The sequence below is a fragment of the Anopheles moucheti genome, chromosome 2 (assembly GCF_943734755.1).
Source record: "Anopheles moucheti chromosome 2, idAnoMoucSN_F20_07, whole genome shotgun sequence".
Classification (NCBI taxonomy): Eukaryota; Metazoa; Arthropoda; class Insecta; order Diptera; family Culicidae; genus Anopheles; species Anopheles moucheti.
This window is the reverse complement of record NC_069140.1, coordinates 25,319,337-25,343,468: the sequence shown is the minus strand read 5'-3', so window position 1 is coordinate 25,343,468 and position 24,132 is coordinate 25,319,337. Positions and strand designations below refer to the sequence as shown.

The 24,132-nt window shown below is 44.0% G+C and overlaps 7 protein-coding genes across 7 annotated transcripts; 3 read left to right on the top strand and 4 right to left on the bottom strand.

The window, feature by feature from the left end:
- The first annotated feature begins 3,753 nt into the window (after window positions 1-3,753).
- LOC128297192 (uncharacterized) lies at window positions 3,754-4,724 on the top strand. Its single transcript, XM_053032792.1, has 2 exons — window positions 3,754-3,781; window positions 3,993-4,724. Exon 2 carries the CDS (start codon window positions 4,029-4,031, stop codon window positions 4,362-4,364), a length of 336 nt encoding a protein of 111 aa, XP_052888752.1. The 5' UTR covers window positions 3,754-3,781; window positions 3,993-4,028; the 3' UTR covers window positions 4,365-4,724.
- A 598-nt stretch (window positions 4,725-5,322) lies between these two features.
- Window positions 5,323-12,516, bottom strand: LOC128297112 ((E3-independent) E2 ubiquitin-conjugating enzyme UBE2O). Its single transcript, XM_053032682.1, has 5 exons — window positions 11,730-12,516; window positions 11,316-11,569; window positions 8,397-11,242; window positions 8,092-8,313; window positions 5,323-8,027 (listed from the first exon to the last, which is right to left on the bottom strand). The coding sequence occupies exons 1-5, from the start codon at window positions 12,207-12,209 to the stop codon at window positions 7,765-7,767; spliced, it is 4,065 nt and encodes a 1,354-aa protein (XP_052888642.1). The 5' UTR covers window positions 12,210-12,516; the 3' UTR covers window positions 5,323-7,764.
- Window positions 12,517-12,944: 428 nt separating this feature from the next.
- Window positions 12,945-14,604, bottom strand: LOC128305393 (eukaryotic initiation factor 4A-III). Its single transcript, XM_053042819.1, has 2 exons — window positions 14,290-14,604; window positions 12,945-14,186 (listed from the first exon to the last, which is right to left on the bottom strand). The coding sequence occupies exons 1-2, from the start codon at window positions 14,423-14,425 to the stop codon at window positions 13,120-13,122; spliced, it is 1,203 nt and encodes a 400-aa protein (XP_052898779.1). The 5' UTR covers window positions 14,426-14,604; the 3' UTR covers window positions 12,945-13,119.
- A 291-nt stretch (window positions 14,605-14,895) lies between these two features.
- On the top strand, window positions 14,896-17,078 carry LOC128299878 (transmembrane protein 192). The gene is made up of 5 exons (XM_053036005.1): window positions 14,896-15,361; window positions 15,424-15,542; window positions 15,893-16,025; window positions 16,095-16,374; window positions 16,446-17,078. The coding sequence occupies exons 1-5, from the start codon at window positions 15,326-15,328 to the stop codon at window positions 16,670-16,672; spliced, it is 795 nt and encodes a 264-aa protein (XP_052891965.1). The 5' UTR covers window positions 14,896-15,325; the 3' UTR covers window positions 16,673-17,078.
- A 9-nt stretch (window positions 17,079-17,087) lies between these two features.
- On the bottom strand, window positions 17,088-18,555 carry LOC128299877 (uncharacterized). The gene is made up of 4 exons (XM_053036004.1): window positions 18,263-18,555; window positions 18,050-18,185; window positions 17,672-17,948; window positions 17,088-17,601 (listed from the first exon to the last, which is right to left on the bottom strand). Exons 1-4 carry the CDS (start codon window positions 18,442-18,444, stop codon window positions 17,309-17,311), a joined length of 888 nt encoding a protein of 295 aa, XP_052891964.1. The 5' UTR covers window positions 18,445-18,555; the 3' UTR covers window positions 17,088-17,308.
- Window positions 18,399-19,804, top strand: LOC128299879 (uncharacterized). Its single transcript, XM_053036006.1, has 2 exons — window positions 18,399-18,814; window positions 18,899-19,804. Exons 1-2 carry the CDS (start codon window positions 18,699-18,701, stop codon window positions 19,545-19,547), a joined length of 765 nt encoding a protein of 254 aa, XP_052891966.1. The 5' UTR covers window positions 18,399-18,698; the 3' UTR covers window positions 19,548-19,804.
- Window positions 19,805-19,855: 51 nt separating this feature from the next.
- LOC128299876 (protein FAM161A) lies at window positions 19,856-22,403 on the bottom strand. The gene is made up of 3 exons (XM_053036003.1): window positions 20,760-22,403; window positions 20,451-20,695; window positions 19,856-20,387 (listed from the first exon to the last, which is right to left on the bottom strand). The coding sequence occupies exons 1-3, from the start codon at window positions 22,401-22,403 to the stop codon at window positions 19,883-19,885; spliced, it is 2,394 nt and encodes a 797-aa protein (XP_052891963.1). The 3' UTR covers window positions 19,856-19,882.
- Window positions 22,404-24,132: the final 1,729 nt, after the last annotated feature.

The following is a 24,132-nucleotide window of genomic DNA, read 5'->3' as shown; positions in this document are numbered from 1 at the left end:
TGTGAACAGCTTACGTCAAGCTCGTGAAACTTATGAAGCTGGTGAAGTACAAAAAGCGAGTTTACCGAAATGAAATGTCTTCCCTCGTAAGCATAACATCCAAACATACAAACCGAAATAAAATTGTCTAATTTTAAAACCGTTTGTTACAGGAGTAATCGAGATAGTTAAGCATTTTGTTTAAAAGAAATTCTTCTTCATAAAATAGAAATCCTGTATGTTGTAGATTTAATCAACATTATCATTAATTCAACATAACGATAGCAGGGTTTTGTAAATATTACCACAACTGTTGCGCGTGAAAACACTAGCGCCATCTATTACGAGAAGCGAAAGTGTATTTTTGAAATCAATTCATATGCATCCTCATATCTTTTTGTTTTCAATTGTTTTTAAATAAACTCCATCACATTTACGGCAGATAAGTTTGAATTTTGAACCAAGATTGTTTAACTAAACATTCATATATTTTTTAATATTTACATCAGCATAAAAACAACATACGGTCGAGTTTACCCGTGATAAGGTAACGTTTCACTGCTTGGAGAAGGAAATGTCTTCAAATGAATGTGAATTGTTTCGTAGATTAAGTTACCTTTATTAATAAGCAATATGGCCTGGCCGTTATTATTGAATGAAAAAAAACATACAAATATCAATATTGGAATTATACTATCAAAGTTAATAAAAAGTGAAAATTGATTGAACTTAGACAATTGATTAAGTGTTCAACATCAGAACAATTGAAAATAAAAGCCAATCTTAAAAGAGTATATAAAACTATGTACTACTGTCAATATGAAACCTATTATCGATAACCACCATTCACCTATCAGTGTAATCAGCATTAATCTGGCAATCTGCCATTGTGTAACACATGAGTGAGCATCTTTTTGACAAAAAAACCCCTCATACAACAGTAAATAAGACTTTAACTAATCAATCAATCGCTGGTGATAACACTTTTACCATATAAGCATACGATAGGTGTAATCAAAGATCGATATCATAATTAAACTAATCTTTCTGTAATTTACCACTGGTGATAGATTTATGGTTTAACAGCTGCTAGATGTAGTGTGTTCGATAACTTCTTAGAGGTTATTAATGCAGCTACTGCGGCTATGCAACTAGAAACGAATGCTCAAGAACAACGAGTGATAGTAAAAGTTCAGGCTTGCAGTTTTAAGAATACATCTAGTAAGAGAGAGCAACTAAAATTCTACACAACAATTATCAGATGAAAGTTAACATTAATTGACGATTTACTAGTCAACCATCAGGCCTCAAGTGTCTAAAGCAAATGTCGGAGGTGTTTTACAAACATGGAACGAATAAATAAATGCGCTGGTCAAAGTACACATCCATCCACTAATCTCACCGGGCTTGGGGGAAGCCTGTATGGGTTGTGTTGTTAAATAAACGGCCAAACCGAAAACTGGACGCCAACGTGCAGATACGATTATCTGCACACCGCTAAGTCCAAACCCCATAGCGCTTAGTGCACCGCTGATAAACAACTCCTGGCTGATTGTGCGATCGTATCTGAATGTTTGACTCGTATCGAACGAGCGTTGGCTGCACGAGCTGAGTAATGGTTGAAGTTAGATCGGAATTGTGTGGAGTACGTTCGGTGCGATGCAGTTACATTGGGGCCCGATAAGCAACTGCAGCCTAAAAAGTATGACTAGAAACATGCGAAATCAGTACCGATACGTTTGAAAAGATAATTAACTTCAACGCGCTGGCTAAACCGTATGATTAGGAGTTACTTATTTGGCAAATGAGTGATGTTTTGTTTCTTATGCATTAAGCTTATCTAATCGTGCCGGGCTTGTGTAAAACCGGTGGCTTAGGATCAACACCCCAATGTATTAATGTTGCGGCACACGCAGTTGGTACGAGATGTTTGAATTTCGGTACCGAATTAACCATTGAAGTATACACGCAGTAATGCATTAAAATGTACCGTTGAACAAATGTGGTCACATTAAAATAAGCAAAATCCAGTTAAAATGACTAGTCTCTCTATATCACTAACCGGATTTTCTGACGGTGTACTTTCGGCACATTATATTCTTATCGTGGTTTCGGCAGACTTTAGATTCTGATTTATGGTTCCACACCTTCGCCTGAATCAGCGACACTTTATGACGGCTGTTTTTTTTTCGTTACTTATAAGAGAGCGACTAATAAGAGAAGCGTAAAGAAGAGACAAAAAATCATTAAATAAGAACCTTACTTTACGGACTACGAAAAGAAGAGTATATGAACGGTAACAATGTACGTAAGTGTGTTAGGGTTTGGTAAGAATGAATTAACTGTATATTAACAGATATTACATAATGTGCAATACAATTGGTTAGTTTACTTACCGAGCAATAGTGTCTCGCTGTGTCCTATCTAGCTGTTGATCGGATAAATAGTAGAATTATTGCAAATAGTATGAACAAAATCAGGAAGACTTGCAATATACATTGTACTAGCTATAACAACTAACAGACTGATTACCAAAAGACAACCGGTCTTTCAACAGTGTAAGGAAACTTCTCTACTCAAAACACCAGTCGCGACGAACGATGCTGAGACTATATAGAGCTTCTATAGTTCCAGTACTCACATACGCCTCTGATACTTTGTCCAAAACTGACGAGAGGAAGATGCTCAGAAGGATTTTTGGCCCCGTATGTGTGGAAGGACAATGGGGGAGCCGCTACAATGATGAGTTCTTTCTATCGTACAGCTGTGTATACTCGCCAGGCTCCGGTGGGCTGGTCACGTCATGAGAATGTCATCGGACGTGAAGTCCTTTTAGTTCATCCACATGTACAGAGAAGTCCCAAATTGAAATGAAGTGATTATGGATTGGCAGACGATGACGCCGGATAAGTAAGTAAGTAAGACACTTCACATCTTAAGGATAGCATTGACTTGAAAGTGTGACACAACAACACACGCGGTCGAATTTCAAATCTCGACTGGATCGCTCCTCACGATTGATTATTCAGTTATGAGCAATCATATACTAAATAGAGTGTTTGATATTTGTGAAAAATTTGTTAAAAAGATGAGGGTGTAAGGTAAAATTTGGTTATGAGTCAATAAGATCCAAAGTATAAAACAAATAGAAAAATTCGGCAAAACTGTACGAAAGGAATATCAACTTGAAGCTTTCTGAAACTTATTGAAGTCTTTATAATAAAAGATTTGTCCTAGTATACAGATGCATTCTCCCATCACGTTGCTGGACGCACCAGACGAATAAAAGACCCCGGTTACAACCCGGTAACCGGCCCGGTCTGGCTCGACATCACACACACTGAAATGCACTTCCCGCCAAGGGTCGAAGATCATCGAAGAATGTATCGTCATATTTCGCACACTGACGCGCATCCCATTGCCCAAAGCTACCCGTGGTTCCCTGCGTTGGACCCGCACGTCTTCTTCGCACCAAACACCCTCCACACCGACGCTATCGCCCGCTATTGTGTAGTCTAATCTATCGAATTAAGCATACGCTCCCCGGTTGGCCGGATCGGTGCAGCAGATTCTCTGCGTGGTTCTCCCTTCTATGATAACGCGAACAATTTCTCCACACGCATTGACCACCCGTGCCTCTTCCTTCCGCCCGTGCCTACAGGGCCTATGTTCTGCTATCTCGGGCTACCTACACACAGCATTTCGTCCACGTTGCAAAGGGGTTGTGTTTAAATAGGAACGTTCATCAGCGGCAAGTTCATCAGTTTGGTACTGTCCACCGCCCAGTGTCCGTCAGCTCTTGGTAAGTAAAGCGTGTGTGCTCCCGGGGCGGCAAATTCTTCGCCGTTTGCCGCGAACAGCGTGTTCCAGCGGTAAAGTGACTACCGGCAGAATCATTATTTGTCTGTGCTTACGTGCCGGCCATACACACTGCTGTGAGCGCAGAGTGCTGTACAGGAGTTCTAGCTCGACTGCCTACTGATGATGGCGTTCTATGATGTGTTTCTTTAAAGATAACCGCAGTCAAAACACCACCCCCCATCATCAAAATGGCCCTCAAGTCCGATCCCGTGTTCGAGCGTATCGCTAAGCGCCTGGAGACGATCGACCCGAACAACCGTCAGGTGCAACAGATCTACAAGTTCCGCATTCAGCAGAACGGTAAGGTCGTGAAGACCTGGGTGCTGGATCTGAAGGCTGTCAAGCTGACGGAGGGTGACGGTGCGGCGGAGGCCACCCTTACCATGGAGGATGACATCATGTTCGCCCTCGGCACTGGCGCGATGCCGGCGAAGGAGGCCCTCGCCCAGGACAAGCTGGATGTGGAGGGACAGGTTGAGCTGATCTTCCTGCTGGAGCCGTTCATTGCTTCGCTCAAGAAGTAAAGCGATGCAGCGCAGCCACCGGCACACCAATACGGGCACCTACACCTACATACGCTAGCAACACCGTACCGAAACACCATGGTGGGCTCAGTTAATTTATTACAATAATCACACACGCACACACACACACACAAACCACCCCCGAAAGGACGTAACATCTTACGCATCTTCCGCGGACGAGGATGCGCTTATTATCGGTATTGTTTTCTGTTTCGCACCCGCGCCCGGTTCACCATCATCGCCGGCCCCTGTTAGTACGTCCATCCTACATCACTGCTGCAACATTTGCAGGCACATGCTGTACAAACACACACACCATCCAATATGTACTAACGCGGATTATTAAATGATGCTTTGAAAACAGAATCAACGTTTTGTTGCACTGGAGTGCCTTTTTTTTTTGCTCTTACGCTGGTGATTTCGCTTTCGCTTTCCTTACTCCGTCCATTTCCGGTTAGTTAACTGCTTCTTGACGCGGTTTTTTTTTCTATTTTGCTGCGTTCGATGTTACCCGCTGCGCCTAACGATCATAACGAACGAACTCTTGAATTTCATTGTCAGTCACAGCTTGAAGTTGAATTAATCCAATTGTTCATCGGTTGGCGAACAGTACGCTCAAATGTACAGGGGGCGACTATGACTGGATGATACCATAACCGGTCAATTAAAGATGGTTTACTGGTAGTAATTCCTTTACAGTATAATTGCAGTTAAATCATAGTTCAATTAACTTAAAGCAAACATAACTTTCTGAGCACGAAACTTTCACCTTATCAAAATCAATATCTAAATGTTTTAAATTCCATAACACTGGTTTCTCAAAAATGTTCTCTTGTTCACGTTATTGTAATTTTGGAAGTTTTTACTAGATACTAACATACTAAAATGAAGGATAAATTTCGAAACCATCCTTGAAATCCTTAAACTACTGAAAAACATCCGTTTGAATTCATTTTTTTCACTTTATTACATTATGCGGTTTTGCTTTTGCAAGAATTTCGACAAACGCGTCGCGACAAACCATTCCTTTTCAACGCTAAGTTGATACGCTTAAATTTGTTACTTTTCTTACAACCACTGCCTCCTTTACGCAATGCTATCAATTTGCTCGCACACACAAAACCACCAACTTATCGTCCCAATGGATCTGAATGCAACAAAAGGCCCTTTTTTTAAATAGATACATTTATGTAAATAGATTTGACTGCACAGCATATAAAAAAATACCCTAAATAGAAACATTTAAGTGACTTTTTGGTATGGGGAAAACGTTATGAAAACAAAATGCTACATGAAAATTAGTTGTTATATACAAACAGGGTGTTTGGTTCGAGAAATTACAAAATACTCACGTTAAAGCAGCCCTTTCCGGGCTTCATGTAATACGTAACAGTAGGTAGCGGGTTGAATGATAAGGTACACGCTCATTCGGATAAGGCTCCGATATCGATAAAGAAAAATATTTCCCCGATTTCTGCAAATCTTTCCTTCATTCCTCCTACGCCTACGTCGGGCCGGACTCTTCATGATACACAGTCTTGTTTTACGTTGCCTTCGCAATCTTTTATTTTTCACCAATTTACATTGGCATAGTGCGATCAAGCCACCCTGAAAACCGCTAAAGCATGTAGCTCTGGCATCGGAACATAATACACACTGCTTCCGAAACTGCCAATGTAGATTTAAAAGATGTTTCGTTTATCAATACCGCACAGTTCGTTCAGCGCTGCTGTACAACACCGTTGCAAACTGCGCATACCGCGATCGACACTCCCAAAGGCGCTAACTAGGCTTCACGGCTAGTCCGTTAAAAGGGCTCGGATTGTGGTTTTAAAAGATGTTTCACTGTAGCGTACACGGTTATCTTCTATCTTTTCATGTGCGTTCAAATTTTATGTGCTTGCCGCATGCGGTATAGCTTATTGCATTTGGTAGAAGATGTTTGGAACTATGCCATTCCAACTCTATTAGGGGTAGGCGAATCGAAAGGAACTTGATGGGCAGCTTCAACAGTGAGCTTCCGTATCGGGGTCGTCATGCAGATACCTGGTGTTGGTCATGGTGATAAGCTAGAATCCAGCTTTAGCCTGTAGCTGTTTCGCATAGGATTAATTTATGTTCAATGCTCACATGCTTATGTAATTATTCCTGCCACCGTTCGCTTTCGCGCGGATAGAACTATATATGTTAGGTGTTGGTAAGTATAATATTAACAATTCTACCTTTCATTTGCGAGTTGTGCATTGCAACATTGTATTTTTTACTCTTCTGCTAGTTTCTAAGTTATTGTTCTTTGCTAATAGCTAATGCTAATTTTAGGAGCATTTGGTTTTGATTTCGTTTCATGTTTTGGTGACTCATTAGTTTTCCCTCACTAGGATTAAAAATTCAGATCAAATTACGCCATCAACGCAATAGAACGTCTTTTCCTTCTTGTTGTGAGCATTAGCGTTTCGTTTCGTACGGTGAACGTTTAGTTTGTAATTGATTTAATTATAGGCACAGCATTGTATGAGATTTCGGGTTTAAACTTTCTCTCCAATTCATTACCAACAGTGCTATTTACAAAACAGTATCCCTATTTTGCAATAGCTACCCGTTGCAGCTCGTTTGTATGGAATGCTTAGACTTTTTTTCCTATTCAATTTTCTTCCATGTGCTGGAAGAAAAAGAATCGACTAATTCTGTAACGGAGTACTCGCCATATGTTAAGCAGATCATAGGTTTAAGCAGATCGCAGATCTACTGAGCTGCAAAACATATTTCGACACAACACATAGCCAATCAATACTGTAACGCGATCGGAGAAACTGGCAGGATGACAGCAACATATAATGTATAATTTAGCGTTAAAGAGCTTATTTATATAAAAATATCATTACATAACATTAAGCTAAGGAATATGACCCGTGATATGTGCGAACATGGAACTGAATGATTCTTCTAAGATCAAACAAACGTATACAAAACGTATAAGCCTGGCGACTGCAGAATAGAGTGTTTGGCAACGAATACCAAAACAGTGGCATATGATGAAATAACGAATATTACAAGTTTTAAATTCCACCAAATGTTGTAAATTCGTTCACTGCAGTCACTGGTGCAAAATAATTATTTCATTCTTAAGTAACAAAAACGTGCCGCTGTAAAATGTTCGTGCCATCGCAAAACTCACATCATGTAAAATGGTTTAATAATAATAATATTCATGGGGTGCGTACTCATTTATGCAACGTTGTATCTGTTAAAGCTATCTCTTTAGTGCCTGTGTTCCGTGTCGCAGAATGTTTTTAATGTTTTATGCTGCGTTCGCAGTATGAACTAGAGGCACCGCAACAACACAACCTGCCGAAAAATATCGGCCATAGCAACAATACATACTTCTTTCTAATTCTGGTTGTTATTTACCGTCCGATAGTGGTGTCGCCGGCAAAGTTGCTAACTGCTGCAACTGCTTTTGGAACGCTTCCAAAAGACCGGTCAGCGTGAGGCAAAAACCACGGCTTGCTGGAATGAGCGGAAATTCTGGCCGCGGTACACTAGGATCACTGTTTTCTGACAGTAATTCGTCCTTGGTAGTTGTATCATCCTGACTGGCAACAGGAGAAGAAACACCTTTCAGTTGAGAAGCATCCGAATCACAAGATGCGATTGATTCTTTTTCTAAGGAAAGTATTATAAATAATTAACATACCGCTTCTTTAAAGAAATCCTTGAAAACAATTACCATTTTGTTCTGCAACACTAGTACGACGGTTGTAATCATTGGACAGTTCCATCCATGTTTTAAGTCGATGATACATGCGGTGCCCACACGCGTGGAAATGGGTTAAAATTTGATCACGGAACACTTCCGGTGGATTCGACACCAATTTGGTCATTGATTGCACCAGTTTCAGTAGTACCATTTCGTTGTACATACGCGAATTTTCCTTGCCCTGCTGTGAACCTGGATGAGTTAAAAATAAGAAGCAATCATTTGAAAACATACTTTGAACGATGCTTCTTCGAGATTCTTCAACCTTTACTCACCCCGAAGCTTTTCATATCCTGCCTCGTTGAAGTATGGTTCCGCAACCAAAATTAATCCCTGTATGGACACGATCACCTGCAGCAGCGTGCTAGACGGTCCCCAAACTTCCGTACCTTTACCGGACCAGGTTCCCAACAGTGAAACGCATACCTTGCCGTCTTCGTACAGATTCGGATTCAATCGATCGGTGCAGTAGCTTATGTAATGGCACAATGGTGGAGCGCGCGGATAATCCAGCCCAAGCTGAATGTCGAACAAAAACAAACCATCCTCGTATGGCGTTTTCTTGGGACCCTCGATCATAACGCTCAGCAAATCTAGCCTGTCTTCAAACGTTCTAACCCACACCCCTGGTGGTAAAGCCGTCCGCAAAAGCCAATGTTCTCGTTGTACCGCTTTGTAGAAGCTTTGTGCGTTGCTGGTTTGAAAAATTGTTAGATGAAACTTGTGTGAAGTTGGTGACGATTCGATTATCTGGAAGCTTTCGGATACAGCGCAAGACGGCGAAGATGGTACCATATCCATGCCTGCCACGGTTGGCGAGCTTGCGGCTATCGGGTCTGGAGTACTACCGGGAATTTCCGGCGTTCCGGCAGGAGATGGTGTCCAAGAGGGTGGCATCGAGGCAAGTGTCGGTGTCTTGAGCTCTACAACTGAAATAATCTCTTTGAAAGGATCCTCCAACCCGTAACGTTCGTTTATCTCTTCAAGCACTTTTATGAGCTGACTCTTGAGTAGCGAACATAACCGTGCCGCGACACACTCCCGGGACAGTTGCTCACCCGTTTCTTTATCTTCCTGATCCGGCTTGTCGCATCCTGGACCACCTTCGGCTAGATCGAACACAGAACTTGTATTGTTCAGATCATTCTCCGCGTTCTCGTTCATCTTCATGCACATGTTCACGTAGTCCAACTCCATGTTGGCGATACCGACGTTATAGTTGGCATTATCGTTTTCCTCCTGCTTTTCGGTGGGACTACTGATCGACGGACTGTTCGGTGTGCTCGGACTGAAGAGAACCCTCTGCAAGGGATACGTTTTTGCTGCCTCCGGTGTATTGGCTGTCGGAGTGGACGTTTTCGAACCGGATGCACTCTGATTAAACAGACGATTCTTCTGATCCTGCATTCGTTCGACCGTTGTCTGATTGTTTGACTTTCGTACCCGTTCTACCAGCCCCATAAAATGGCGCTCGTGGAAGAAACTCGTATTCATCAGTCGATCAAGGAAACGACACTTTTTGTAAACCATCATAAGCTTTTTCATAATTTCTTGGTTTTGTAGATGGGGATTTATGTTGAACAGTTCCTCGAGCCGTGCAATTGCTACGCGAGCCCGCTCGAGGTTTGTTGTTAGCTGCGGTTTCAGCATTACCGATGGGGATTCCTCATCTGCGTCACCAAAGTGACACGATTCTGCTTCCGTTTCCCACGAATCAGCATCTGAATCACCCACGCTGCCCCAGAAATTGTTCTCCGAATCGTATTGTCCAACCTCGAAAATATCCTGCGGCCAGCACATGCTGACGAATCCGTCCACCCACCATACCTTCACCATCCCGTTCGGGTAATTGTCCAATACCTGACCGGCGGTGGATACACCATCTTCGCCGGTGAAGTTAGCTACACGAATTACGATTGTCCCGGGCCGATATTGGAAATCTGGATGATCTTTCAGATCGTACACACTGACCTCCGATTCACCGTTGTATGTTGGCTGCGGTTCTGATGTGCACGTGTACGTACTGAACCATTTAACACGGGCCGTTCTTCCATGATGATCTACATCCTGTATGACACCGTAATCCCGGAAGGATGGATTTTTAGCCGGATCGGTATTGCCTGCCAGCACAAAATCTCCTGGAAAAAATTCATGATCATCCAGGTGATGTATCGGACGAAGTTCGGTTGATGGAATATTCGTTTCGATCGTCCCATCCTGCCAAACGACCGTTGCCGTGCTATAAACAACCAACGCCTCAGTGACCACTTCATCCCCAGCTGCTGGAAATCGATCACCACTAAATTCTCCAGCCAACTGCCGACGTTTCAGCTTACAGACACGTTTCGCCAGCAAGGGAGATTTTCTCGGGCTTGGTTTAGATGTAACCGAACAAGACGATGCGGCTCCGTCCGATTGTTCACCTTCCTCGTCTGTTTCCCATCCTTCATCACTGTCCTCATTCGCGAGCTTTGTTGAGAAACCGTGGCCTCCATTCTCTTTTCCAGCGCTGCGAACCGTCAGCTTAGAATCTACGTTGCTCGATTTAGATGATTTCGTCACCTTTTCCTCTTCTGCGGTTGAAGCTTTGATTGGCTTTACTTTCGCTTTGCTCTCTTGCGACAATTGCTCCCGATATTTGCCGCTCATGTCCTTGCGCCAAGCCTGCTTGGAGCAAATAACATCAGATTCTTCTATTTTTAGATAATTTTTATCGTTTATCTGCAGCATACACGATTCGAAGAGATTCAATTTTTTCAACCGCTTCAAATCCTCCTTACTGATGTATTCTGGTGGTTGTTGCAAGCTGCCCCCTTCGGACAGCTTCTGTTCTAGATCTTCGGTCGAAACCTTACACTGCCAATGGACTGAAACGCCCTGCAGCTCCACCGATTGGACGGTGAATTTTCGTTCCAACATGTAATTCTTGCGTGAAAGTTTCATCTCGTTCGACGTGGTGAGCCACTTGGCATTGGCCAGCTCGCTCATAAGCCCTACCAGCTGCTGTCCTGGATAGAATAATGGTTCGGCAAAGAATCCTCGCCGGAAGCGCATATTATGATCCCGGAACATTCCTAACTCGCTGGCAGGACATATTTCTACAAGCGATCCACAGGACGACCTGAATTGGGAGTAAGCACAGGGGTTAATGCTTTGAGCTGATGAAGTATTCAGCATTAAAAGGAAAAACTTACTTCAGGATTAACTTTTCGATAATTTGCTTTGTGCTGCCGACCCATGAGTCAAGACAAACTGCACTATCTTTAGGCAGGGATAACAGTGGCCGAAGTCGATCCGACGGCACGTTACGGATGACGTGCTTGGTGCCGATGATACGGAGATCTGCCTTAACGGTTATCTCGTGACAGTAGCCCCGCTGCGTGTCTCTACCCGGAACCATTCGACGCACAACATCACCCGGCATTAGTGTCCTATCGGCAAGGCCTACCTACAAGTGCCATAAAAGGTGCATTGCAAGCAATGGAACGAAGGCAAGTAACCATTAGAAAGGAAAATTACATAATCCACCAAAACACAGTTAACCGACACCACCCCAAATTGGCTCAAAGTAAAAGCGAACCGTGTACTAATATTTGCAGGCTGCTCACCTTTCTCTGTTTGATGATTTCTTCGTGTCCATCCGGATGCCAACAGGCACGAATTTCACCCCGCTTTGGTGCATCTTCCTCTGCCGTTTCTTCTTCGCTTTCGTCGTAGTTGTCGAGCACCAGGCCAAACTTGACGTGACCATTTTTGGGGGTGAGACAAAAAATTTCATCCTCGTAGAAGTATTGATTTTCCTGCTCGTCCTCGCCACTGTCGCCGTTGTTTGTGTCCTCGTTACACTTTTCATTCTCAGTGCGATCCTGTTGGTGCTGTACGGTGTGGGTCTTGCGATCGGACGAGAGTGGTCCTGTTCCCAGCGTCTGCTGACCGTGTGGATGGTAAAGCTGTGAGGGTCGCATTCGAAGCGCTTGTGTTCCGTCACTGTTCAAACCGGGGCTACCGTTGGCAGCCACCGCTTTCTGTTCATTGCTTGGGCGATTTTTTATGATGGCTGCCCGTTCTACACTTTTCACCTTCTCCATTGTGACACACTGCCTACTGCGTATCGATGGTGGATGTTCTTCGACGGATTGCACTAGACTGCAAAAACCCGTGCAGTGAAAGGGGAAAATTTCTTTTGTTTACTATCAGTCACACTCACGTACAGCCTGTTCTCTGCTAGCAGATGCTCAATTCGCGAGGCTCGACAGAATTACAACACGCAAATTTTAATACGGACAATTTCAACAATTTCAAGACACTCTTCTGTAGCACAATCTCCGCAAAAGGGCGCAAATTTAGTGGTCCTGACACGTGTTCCACGGCATACTAGTTCTCCAGTTTCAGCAGCAATAAAGAGGAAAATATCCTCTGCACTGCAAACGTCAAACACATTTTTTCTTGTGCAAAATTGTGGAAGCAAAACACTGACAGCAGACAAAAAGGATTGCTGCGTCAGTGGCGCTTTACTTTTTTGGGCAATTGTGGAAATACAATTACGACTTGGTAAACAAATGTTAAAGCCTTTTTATTCAAAATTAAGGCCTTAAGCCATTTGAGATTATGAAGGAATTTATATTAAATCAAAACAATATTGTAGTTGTCTTCCACTGTCCAATTTCACGAATGATGCTTCAGCTGTTATTTTACTTTCAAACGCTTTCCAAAGATACAAAAATACGGTTGCATTTGTAGTTACTTAAAAACAGCAAAATGCTCATACAGAAATGGTGAATGGTTCATCAGTATAGGTACAAAACAGTCTGCAATTCATGAGATAGATGATTCATTTATTTGTAGTCCATTGTTAAATTTCAGAACATAGAAGTTGTATGATTACACGCTTAAAAGGTTACGTTCTCTAAGTGCTGCACCACAAAGTTGTGCAAAGCGGATGAATAGTACAAATGTGTTAGATTTCTGCATTGCTTATGCTTATTGCAGCAAACCTACTTAAATCAGATCTGCCACGTTCATAGGCATTTCATCGATTTGTGTCGAGTAGTACTGTTCAATATCTCGCAAAATTCTGATATCATCCGACTTGACAAAGTTTATCGCCACACCCTTACGACCGAAGCGACCTGATCGACCAATGCGATGAATGTACAGCTCACGGTTGTTCGGCAAATCGTAGTTAATGACCAGCGACACCTGCTGCACATCGATACCGCGCGCCCAAACGTCGGTCGTGATCAGCACACGGCTCTGGCCAGATCGGAACTCCTTCATGATTTCGTCTCGCTCCTTCTGCGGCATGTCACCGTGCATCGAACTGACGGTGAAGTTGGCCTCGCGCATCTTCTCAGTTAACCAATCCACCTTGCGTCGGGTATTGCAGAAAATGACGGCCTGGGTGATGGTAAGCGTATCGTACAGATCGCACAGTGTATCGAACTTCCATTCTTCACGCTCGACCGCCACGAAGAACTGCTTGATGCCTTCCAGTGTCAATTCATCACGCTTTACCAGAATACGGATCGGGTCGGTCATGAACTTGGATGTCATTTCGAGTATTTCGTGCGGCAGGGTTGCAGAAATCAGCACTACCTGCGTGGCCGGCGGCAGGTATCGGTAAACATCGTAAATCTGTTCCTTGAAGCCTTTGTTTAACATCTCATCCGCTTCATCCAGCACCAGCATCTTAATGGAACGCGTACGTAGGACACGCCGTTTGATCATGTCGAACACACGGCCCGGAGTGCCGCTCACTACGTGCTGACCGTAGTCGAGTTTACGAATGTCTTCTCCCAAGTTGGTGCCACCGATACAGGCATGACACTGTACGTTCATGAAGTCACCTAATGCCAGAATAACTTTCTGGATCTGAACAGCCAGTTCACGGGTTGGGGACAAACAAAGAACCTGCGTTTCTCGCAGTGTGGTATCCATGGACTGCAAAATGGATATGGAGAACGTGGCCGTTTTGCCCGTTCCCGACTGTGCTTGTGCAATGACATCCCGGCCCTTTACGATCGGTTGAATACTTCTTTGCTGGATGGCGGAAGGTTTCTCGAAACCTAGGAAATAAAAGACGACGTTGTAATTTCAAACGTAAAACAAGATGTTCGTCGTTCCATCATTGTTGTCGAAAGCCGCCACTTTCTAACTACAAACACTTACCATACGCGTAAATACCCCGCAGAAGCTCTTCCCGAAGCCCCATTGAGTTGAACGTCGGCAACACCTCGACATCTTCGCTTGTTTCGAACTCCACGTTCGATAGATCCTCGTTTGCTGGCACCCTTCTTCCGGACATGGTTCTATTTTGCACACCGAAGAAGCTTCTTCGTAAAGGTAAAGGTAAGGTAAAGTTTTCGATCACAATTTGCCAGAAAACTTTTTCTTTTACCCCACCATATAATTGTGCGAAAGCGGAGCGTGTGTTATTTGATGTCAAGTTTTTCCGTTTTGGCGTTTTTTCCTAGTTTGACAGCAAGCCGGTGTTTGGTCGCTGTCAAGCTGAGTCGACATTGAACATCTCGCATCGTGAGTCGACTTTCCACGAAATTACCATGTTTGCTTTTGATTTTGAACATTTATTCATTACTTATAGTGGGGTAAAAAGTACTGAAATTTTTTGGTCAATATTAAACATGTTATAGACAGACAATTCCCCACATTTTTCGTTATTTCCTTCGTTTCACAATTCTCATCCCGATCTCACTTCCATCTCACCAGTCATTCTCGGCGCTGTCAAAACACATTAAAAAAAGCACTCCCAATTCTTTTGTTTTCACAAAAGATTCAGCTGTTCGTTGTACATCGCGGCGTAATTATTCGTTTTATTTTGGTTCTCCCCGCGGGTTTAGCAATCACTTCGCTAACAAAACGATTACGAACAATTCCTTCGCGGCGTCTCCGACGTAGCGTCTTTCCCTTCAATTTGCTTATCAGTTTAGTTCGGTTGTGAAAGGCATCTGCATCAGATTGTTGTATTTTGGTGTGCTTCGTGTGGTGTTATTATTTTGTTCACTTTTTCTGCGTCCCAACATTACTCACGGTTTTGTCTGTTCGTTGTTACAACCAGTGTTGTTCTTGGTTGAGTAAAGCGATAGGAAACAGAGATTATTCCAGAGAACGAACGAATGAAAAGTATGCGAGTGTGTGTCTAATCACCCACAGTGCGTCGGTTTAGCATTGGTGCTGTAGGGGTAGCATGGTCAGTCTGCTACGAAACTTTACATCGAACTCAGTAAGGCTTCATAGAACCGCGAGGAAAGGACATTTGGTTTCACCTAGTTTTATTCGTTACAGGGTGGACGTTTCTTTGATGAATCATCGAGAATGGACGACAGCAGAACGATGCTTGATCCCATCCTGGCCACGGAGGATGACGACAGCTTTCGACCGCTGCGTACTGTCCCTGCCTTCAGGTATTGGATGCGTGCTATTTCTGATACTGATACCGACTGTGTCGGGGGAAGCTTATCGACATTTTCGCACTGTGTGTTTAAATTCGTAGCTCTATGTATAATGACGTTGGGTATGGACGATTTCGGCGGATTACAAATCAAATACCTTAATCGCAAACAGAATATGATAAGGCCATATGTAGATTTATGTGCTACTGATGGCTCCAGAAAGCCAGAAATTTCAGACCTAGCCCTCTTCAGGTTGTGCCGATAAAGAAGCAGATGAAGATAGAGCATTGAGAGAACAAATTCATTCAACACAATGTAATTAAATTGAATTGAACGATATTCTCATTCTTGTAATGTTTCAGCGTACATCTCCTAGTGTCCAGTTGCATTTCTTTGACTGGAATCATTCTAGCAGCAACATGGGAGGACAGTCGACGGTGCGAAGCATACTTCATAATGCTTTACCTGCGAGCTGCGTTCTGGATTTTCACTTACGTAAGTGCCAATACAGTTCACAGTTTGACGCTAAGTTGAATGGTATTAAAATGAAACAAATACTTCTAGCTGTTTGATCACATCGTACGGGCGCATCATGAAAAGTTGCGGTTAAACGGATATCACGATTTCCACCGTGCCACCGAACAACACAAAAGTGTTCCGCTGCAGATTGTATCCCTGTGGAACACGTTCCTGCTCGCGATCCAAACGCTTATTCAGCACTACTACGGTGACGCATTCGGTGAGAAATGCATTGCGGTCGGTTTGCTATCGCCGATCATATACATTTCTGCTTTTTCCGGCCTGGAAACGATTGTACTGTGCATCGTAAATGGAAGTTACATTGGTAAATGCACGCAGCGTTTCCGTGTTGACATGTCGCTTTAAACGATCGGTTCTCTAAATTCTCTATTTTAGCTACTGTAAGGCGCTTCAATCGTACCGCATCACCGCCGGACGCACTGCAGGATAATCGTGGTTTCAGCGGTGGTTCACTGGGGCTTACTCAGCGTGGCCTTAGTACGGCAGAGCTGCTGGAGAAGCAGGCTGATCTGATCAAGTATTTGAAAGATCATAACTTAAAGCTGAATCAAAAGATAATGCAAATGAATGCGCAGGTGCGAACGGTCACGTACCCGGGATAAGTTGATAACCCGTTTTTTGATAGGAAAACCAGGGAAAACAGGGTAATGAAAAGCAGAAAGTTTATTTTTTTCATCATTGCAAGGTGTATTTGGAAACTCGCAACAACATTGGACTGAAACACTTTATACAAATACTTACACCATCGATAATTTCCCTTAGTTTTGGAAATTTGCTCTAGATTAGTTAAGCGTGATGAGTGGAGCATTATAAATTTCTTTATTCACAATAGCATATTATTTGTTTTTGGTGTATTCAAAATGTTTCCATAATTAGAGGAAATACAGCAAAATTTCCCACATTTGTATTTAAGAAAGCAATTCCTCTTGGAATGAGTGATACAAAACTAAAGTCGTTTAATAAATACTTACGAATAATTGCAAATGAAAAAAAGGCAAATATTGTTTTTTTTGTACATGCAAACAGTGAATAAGGACAGATTTATTACTTAACGTCTATCGTAGTTTAGATTCATGCGTATAACGATATATGTAGTATACAAACCAGTAACGTTACGAAATAATGGTGTATGAAGAGCTACTACATAAAAGGTAGTACAATGTAATAGGGTAACACATACACAATACCACAATTACGCTATACAAATTGTATTAAACGTGGACTACTGTGGCGTCCTATTAATATCCTCCAACGATTGATTGTTCTGCCAGAGAGTAGTTAAGGGATTGGTTCGGAACGAGTTCCACCAGATTTTTCGCCTCCTGAATTCTGCTACAAAGCTGACTGTTCTCCTCCTTAAGCTTGCTTATCATCGCCGATTGCAGCAGAATGAATTCCTTCGGATCCGTTATGCTTTTGAAGCTATCGTTTACGCTGTATTCCTCCGTGGGGCAAATACGCAGACTCAAGTCGTTGGCATTCTGCTGCGCGTCCGGTATGGGACGTGTGAGATTGAACACTCGAACGTGAACTGTTTTTTTTCGCCAGGAATGTGTAATTGTGTTAACGAGATATCTTATCATTGAGTCGAGTATACGTACCGATATAGGATAGCTGCACTGGTACAATAATCATAGTTTCTAGAAGGGTGAAAGACGCTACAAATACCACGGACGAAAACCCATCCACAAAGCAACGTTGCATAAACGTTTCCCCAAAGCAATGGCCCAATGCCGTGTGCACTATTAGCAGGATCATATTCGATAGCGTAACCAGCTTAAGGGAAGATTTTTTGTGTCGGTGAACTTTCGTAGCGAAGGAATGGTGCCCACAGCGATTCAGGCACAGGTGTCGGCTTTTGGTGTACAAGTGGATTAACTAAGCGTTTGTTCGCGGTGCCCAAGAATAGATAAGAATTTGCCAAATTAATGCTTTGTTTAAAATTGCACACTTATGCTGCTGGTATTTTCGGTACATACGTAAACAATCGCCCAATAGACGCCACGTAGGTAAAGCAGCATGTAGTAATATAAACACACCGTTGTGGTATCACATTGCTGTAGCGTATATATAACGGAGATGATCGTCAGGGCAAGTGTAACAAACAGTTGGATGCTGCAAATGTGTAAATGCGATGAGATTGTTTTTTTTTCCTTTTTCCATACTACAATCTGGTCTATACTGCATCCTACCAAGCACTGGGAACTGTTTGAAGCTTATCAAAGTGTATGGAATCATCCGGTTCGGTATTGCTGGTGGAATGAAATAGCGACTGATTGGGACCAGCATTCCGACCCGCGGCGCTAGATGATCCGATTGCAAACGATTTAAACAGAAACGACGATAAACCACGAGTTAGGAAAGAGGTCGACATTTTGTTGCCACCTTACGAGAGCGCTTCTTATTGATTCCGGTGGATGCTGCACACCAACTGACATCGAGAGAGCAACGGTTTCCCTAAACTAGACGACCATTTTATCCATTGTTCATAATTACTCCATTTTTTGGAGGCCTTCATCTTGTTCATTTTATTCCTCCTTTGCCGAACGGTGTGAGCATCCGAATCCGTATTCCGTCAATCATTGACACGTGGTGTGTGCTTATCGTTTGTTCCGTTTTTGCATCAGAATGTCAACAGACTCAGAATTGCCCTTGCAGTCCAATAATTCTAAGCTGTACTCGCCGCCAAGTTTGGCTGAGCACAGTTTACGCTTTCGTCCTGTTTTTGCTATATGCCTGTTCAGGTCGGTAGTGCTTTTTCCTCCCCGTTTGTCTACCCTGCTCTAGTTGCCATCGAACTAATCATCCACCGATCGTGACCATTTCAGTGTGCATCTGTTCTTCGCGATCCTGATCGTAGTGGTTGGCACTATCGCATCGGCACTCTGCTGGCCACATCCCGACGGTGACGCGTCGTCTGTTTATTTTATCATCATTTATCTACGCATCAGCTACTGGGTGGTAACGTACGTGATACACGAACAGAACAAGCGAGAATTTGTTCGACTCGCCGAGGCGGACTTTGATCATTACCGCATGCTGACAGTGTATCGGAAGGCACCGTTACAGATAGCCACCTTATGGAATGTGATTCTACTGACGGTGCAGAACCAGGTGCGATACCTGTTTCCGTATGTGCAGGGAGATGCTAGCGATGGTAGCGTTGGTACAACTGTAGGCGGTGCGCTTAATCCAGCCATAACACCGCAGGTGTTCGTGATCGTGGTGTGTGCGCTGGAGCTGTTGGTTTTATTATGTTTTTACGTGCCACTGGTAAGGATTCTAATCGATATCAGAAAATCGGAAGGCCATGGAAAGGTAACTGACCTCCGGTACCGTCGCATGACGGATACGGAACTCGCGGAACAACCGATCGAGTGGCAGTTGGAGCGGCAAGCTATCCTGATCAAGTGGCTTCGTACGAAACGCGACAGCTTACAGCGGGAGGCAAAACTACTTGGCGTCGATCAATGTTGATCGTCCTTTGTGTATGTTATGAGAAGTAATCGTAGGACGGTCTGCGGTAGTAGTAAGAGCTCCATTTAGATGGTACGCAATAACTCAAGTGTATTCATCTGTAATATTGCGATATGTTTATTTGTAATTGTTCACAGGAAACAATAATAATCTACCACTAGTGATAAGAAAACGATAAAAACAAATCACACAACCGTTTGCTGGGCCGGAATCCCAAACTGAAACGAAATAAATCACACGAGATGTTCTACGCATTACATCACTACTTCTTCTGATTGTGTGTTCGGTTGTATCCGGGAAGGTGTTTCGCTTTTACTGGCCATCTGCCCGCACTGCTAGACATCTGATAAGCTCAAGAGCTCACTATCGCACGCCTTATAGCTTAGCTTTCCGGCCGAATCGAAGGAGTAAGTGCTGAGCTTACTTCCGTTACCGGCATTCCGTCGCTTTTCGGCCGTTCTTTGCCGATGATCCTGGTTTGTCATCCGATTGTTGCTACCGGTGCTGGTAGTGGACGTTGTAACGGGTGAGTCACATTTCTTGCTGCCAGCAGCAGCACCCGCATTACCACTGGAACCCAATTTCTGCGAAATCATTTTGCTCACTTTGTCCGGTTTGCGGTAGAGGGTGTGTTCCGCCGGTTCACGGTTTAGGCTGGAGCAACGATGGGCCACATGTCCTAACCGAGGGCCCCACTGTGGGGGTCCTTCCAGCAACAAGGGGGCCGCCTTTACGCGTTGTCTCATGAGCTCCATGTTGATTGCATGTTCCTCCTGACGAAGCCGCTGTTCCGCGCGCCTTGTAGCAAGTCGAAGATTTAGCTCTTCCTCATGCGTATGGCTAGAATGTGTGCATCGTGTACAATGTGTTTAACAAATTCCTGAAAAAAAACAGACCACTTACTCCAGGTTTAAGTTTTGGAATGCTTGACATTTTTTTACACCCCATCGGAACCTTGGGATCTTCTTTTTCTCCGTCACTGTATCGTCGAGTTCCATGTCCCGCAGCTTCTTGCGGCACCATTCCGTGCGCAGCGTGGCAGCAAGGTTCGGTCTGTTGACCGGATAAATCGGTGCCGGTGTATCTCCTGAACCTCGGTTGTTATCCGTACTATTACTGCAACTAGAATTGCTGGTCGGATAATGCAGCTGCAAAGAAGATGTGCATTAATGGACGGATTTTGGCACGTACTGAACGCCCCAATCAACCTACCCTGGCCGGATCATTTACGGATGTGAAATATTCCGCACACTTTTGCTCCACACTTTTCCGCCGCTTTAACGGCTTGCGTGATTTTCGCTTACGTTTCGATGTTTTTCCACCGCTGGAGGTTGGCCGCTCCCTGCCAGGATCTTCTGCCGAGTGTCTTGAGAGGCAATTCTTGCGTTCGCTCCGCTCGCGACGGGCCATCGATGGTGGTAGTGCCGCTTGCTTCAACATTTCCTCTGCCCGCAATCGTTTGTTAAGATGTCGAAAGTATTCGTCCTCCCAGGCTTTGGTGTGAAAGTAGCTGCTGAACAGTTTCTTCGGGCATGGTTTTGCCTTGAAGGGGCGCGATTTCCGCAGCACATCCATTCCCGACTCGTACCCCGTGCTCAGTAGTGCCGGTGACGACAAACTTCGGCTTAGACAACGGCTGTGACCACGGTTGAGACGCTCCGAAAAATGGAAAGGTTTTATCTGCGATTGTAACTCGATCTCGGAGTTCAGTTTCGCCAGTCGGCTCCGATTCTCCTGATCTGCCATAATGGTATCAAAAAGCGGTATCCGAGATGTGATTGGTACGGGGTTGGCACGGAATTGTGCCGACTGCTTGGACGTAGACTCGACCAACGCTTCCTTGGAGGGAAATGCACTCTTGCTAGCAAGCAGTAAATCCTGCAGGGTACGCTGTTCCTCTTCCCGCTGCGTCATCTTATACGGCTGCGGAATAGTGACGTTGGCAAGGTTGCGTATCGGACTGGCCGATTTGCAGCGCAAGCTACGCTTCACGTATCGATCGTATCGTTCGACAAAGTCCGAATTGGCGGGCGTCGCACATGAAGGTGATGCAATTTTGGTGGTCGCTGTGCTATCGTCCGGATCCGAAACGTACGGTGTGCCGGATCGATACTTTCTGCTACTCTGTCCGAGCTCCTCGTGCAAACTGTTATCCTTGGTGCTTTCTATTCGCACCGATTTGGCAGATCCTTTGCGCGTCGTGTCAGCAGCTTTATTGGTACCATCGTGTGTGGTGTCCACTACCGTCGGTGGAGATTTGCTCCAGGAATGCAACGATTCTCCGTCCTCTGTCCCCTGTTCGCTACGATCGTTTTCTTTCACACCATCACCACTGTTGGTCGTACTTTCATTCGCGTTGCTCTGGTAGCTATGCTTGTTAAGACCTCGGACATCATTGCGCCTGGAGCAAGAACCTGGCTCCGGCGACAGTGGGCACGTGGTTCTCTCATCTTCGCCCACAAAACAGATCGACTTCAACTCCTTCTGCTTCTTTTTCAACGTATTCAGCCGACAGTAAAACTCTTCCCGAGGCAAATGCAGCAGATCGTTATAGTCTGGGATGCTGTCGTAGAATTGGACCATCGTTTGAAAGCTGTCGGTTTCTTTGCGCAGCTGGTGCGTCAGGGAGCAACATTTGGAGCGCCGGTATTGTCCATTCCGTGCCAGCGGGCACTTGATCGACGCTTTTTTGCGTGTGATCGTACTCATGGCTTCCTGTGCACGGGGATCCTGCAGTCCACGGTCGTAACTACACTGTGGCACTAGAAACGATGGGTTCGGCCGTTTGCTGGACGGGCTGAGTGGTTTCTTGATGCAGGAATTGACGAACACTGAACGACCGTGCTGTCCGGACATGACCGTCGAATTTTGCGAATCCGTTCCGATGGCGCGTTCGATGCAGAGAATCTAGAACAAACCGAAGAATTCGGGGCTCGTAGGACACGAAACTGGTAGCCCTTGCTGTACGGTTATAGCTGGTTCAACACGTCGTACAGCGTTTCGGATGACATCGTTTTTTAGCGTTTTGAAGGTAAATCAGGCAGGAGGGATGACCTGGAAATATTTGTGGCCCTCTTCTTCGCCCTGCTCGCAGCAGTAGAGGAGCAGTCGGAGTGTAGTACTCCGCCTTAGTGCTCTGAGTTTTCCAATCTATGACCGATTCTTCACCAAATATTTATCGGCTGTGGACTTCACAATGAAACATTCGTTACTAACTGATAATGGAATTTTCACTTCACTTTTGCAGCACAAAACAAAAAAGCACCTTGCTGTTTGTTGTGTTTTCTGGGGCACTATGGCAACAGAAACTACGACCATTCTCGGGTTTTTGGGGTGTTACGATATTCGAACCAGCCGAAGCCGAACAAAACGGTCGACTATTGGGTTGCGCTAAAAGTGTTTTTCCGAGTGGATTTGATTTCCTATCGTATCTTCGTGCTCGTGGCACCGCGAAAGCTCTTTTCGTCGTGATGTGATTTCTAGCAGTTGAATAGAAAATCAACGCAAATTGACGACGTCATCGTTATTTTATATGTTATCACCTTCGAGACGAACACCGCCTTTGTTGGGATATAAAATTACCCTGTGGGTGGTTCTTTGTTTGGCACCTTTTGCAGCTGGAACTTCTCACCGCGTGCTGTTCCAATAGTAGCAGCAATAGGAAGCTTAACCGTATGACGGCTCATAAATTATTGCCTCGTGTTAGAAATCTAACCGATCACGTCGGTGTCAGCGGAGGTGTAATAATATGTGCCGCTTTGTTACGCTTAATACGATTTTTCACGTACTTAATTACTGTGTTCGTACGTTCGCCCGAAAGGGTCATCAACTGCTCACTTCGTGAGTAGATTGTTGTCTGAGGAGGGTTCTTTTCAGATGAACTTACCGTTTAAAACGAGTTGTTTGTATTTAGTTAGGTGGTTTAGTGTTGCAATTATACGCAGCAAGTAGAAAAAAATTATGACTGAAGATTATAGTTGATATTCTATGACTAATACGTGACTCAGGAGGTGCACAATGCTTCCAGGATGAAGCAGTGTAAGAATTTACCAAATGTAACATCATTTTTGCAGTGCTTAAACAATTCCAACCTAATTTAGTGTTAACATTTTTATGAAATTTTCTCCTGCACAGATTTATCGGACCATAACATTGCTATAAGCAAATTGAAAGCGATTTGCCACGATTAGCTATTTAAACTAAACAATTAATACCGTTCTATTGAGTTTTTTTCTTTTTCTTCCTGAAATCAATTGCGTGCAACAGCAACGTCATTTAAATCGATCTACTAACACCTGCAGCAACACTACGCATACATCGGTACCAACGTGTCTCGTTGTTGCGTAAACGAAAACAGCTGATTGACGATACGCGACCCAAACAAAGAGCAGCGCAAGAATGCGAGAGAGAAAGAGAGCGGCACCACGCCATCATTTCTCACATGTGAGCGAATTGATTTAATCTCGCACAGTGGAGAAACATAATAGTTTTTATATGGTGTTGTAGTTAAATTAAAAAAATATTTTTAGTTTACAAACATAATCTTACAACACTTGCGATATTCAGAAACAAATTTTATGTAAAT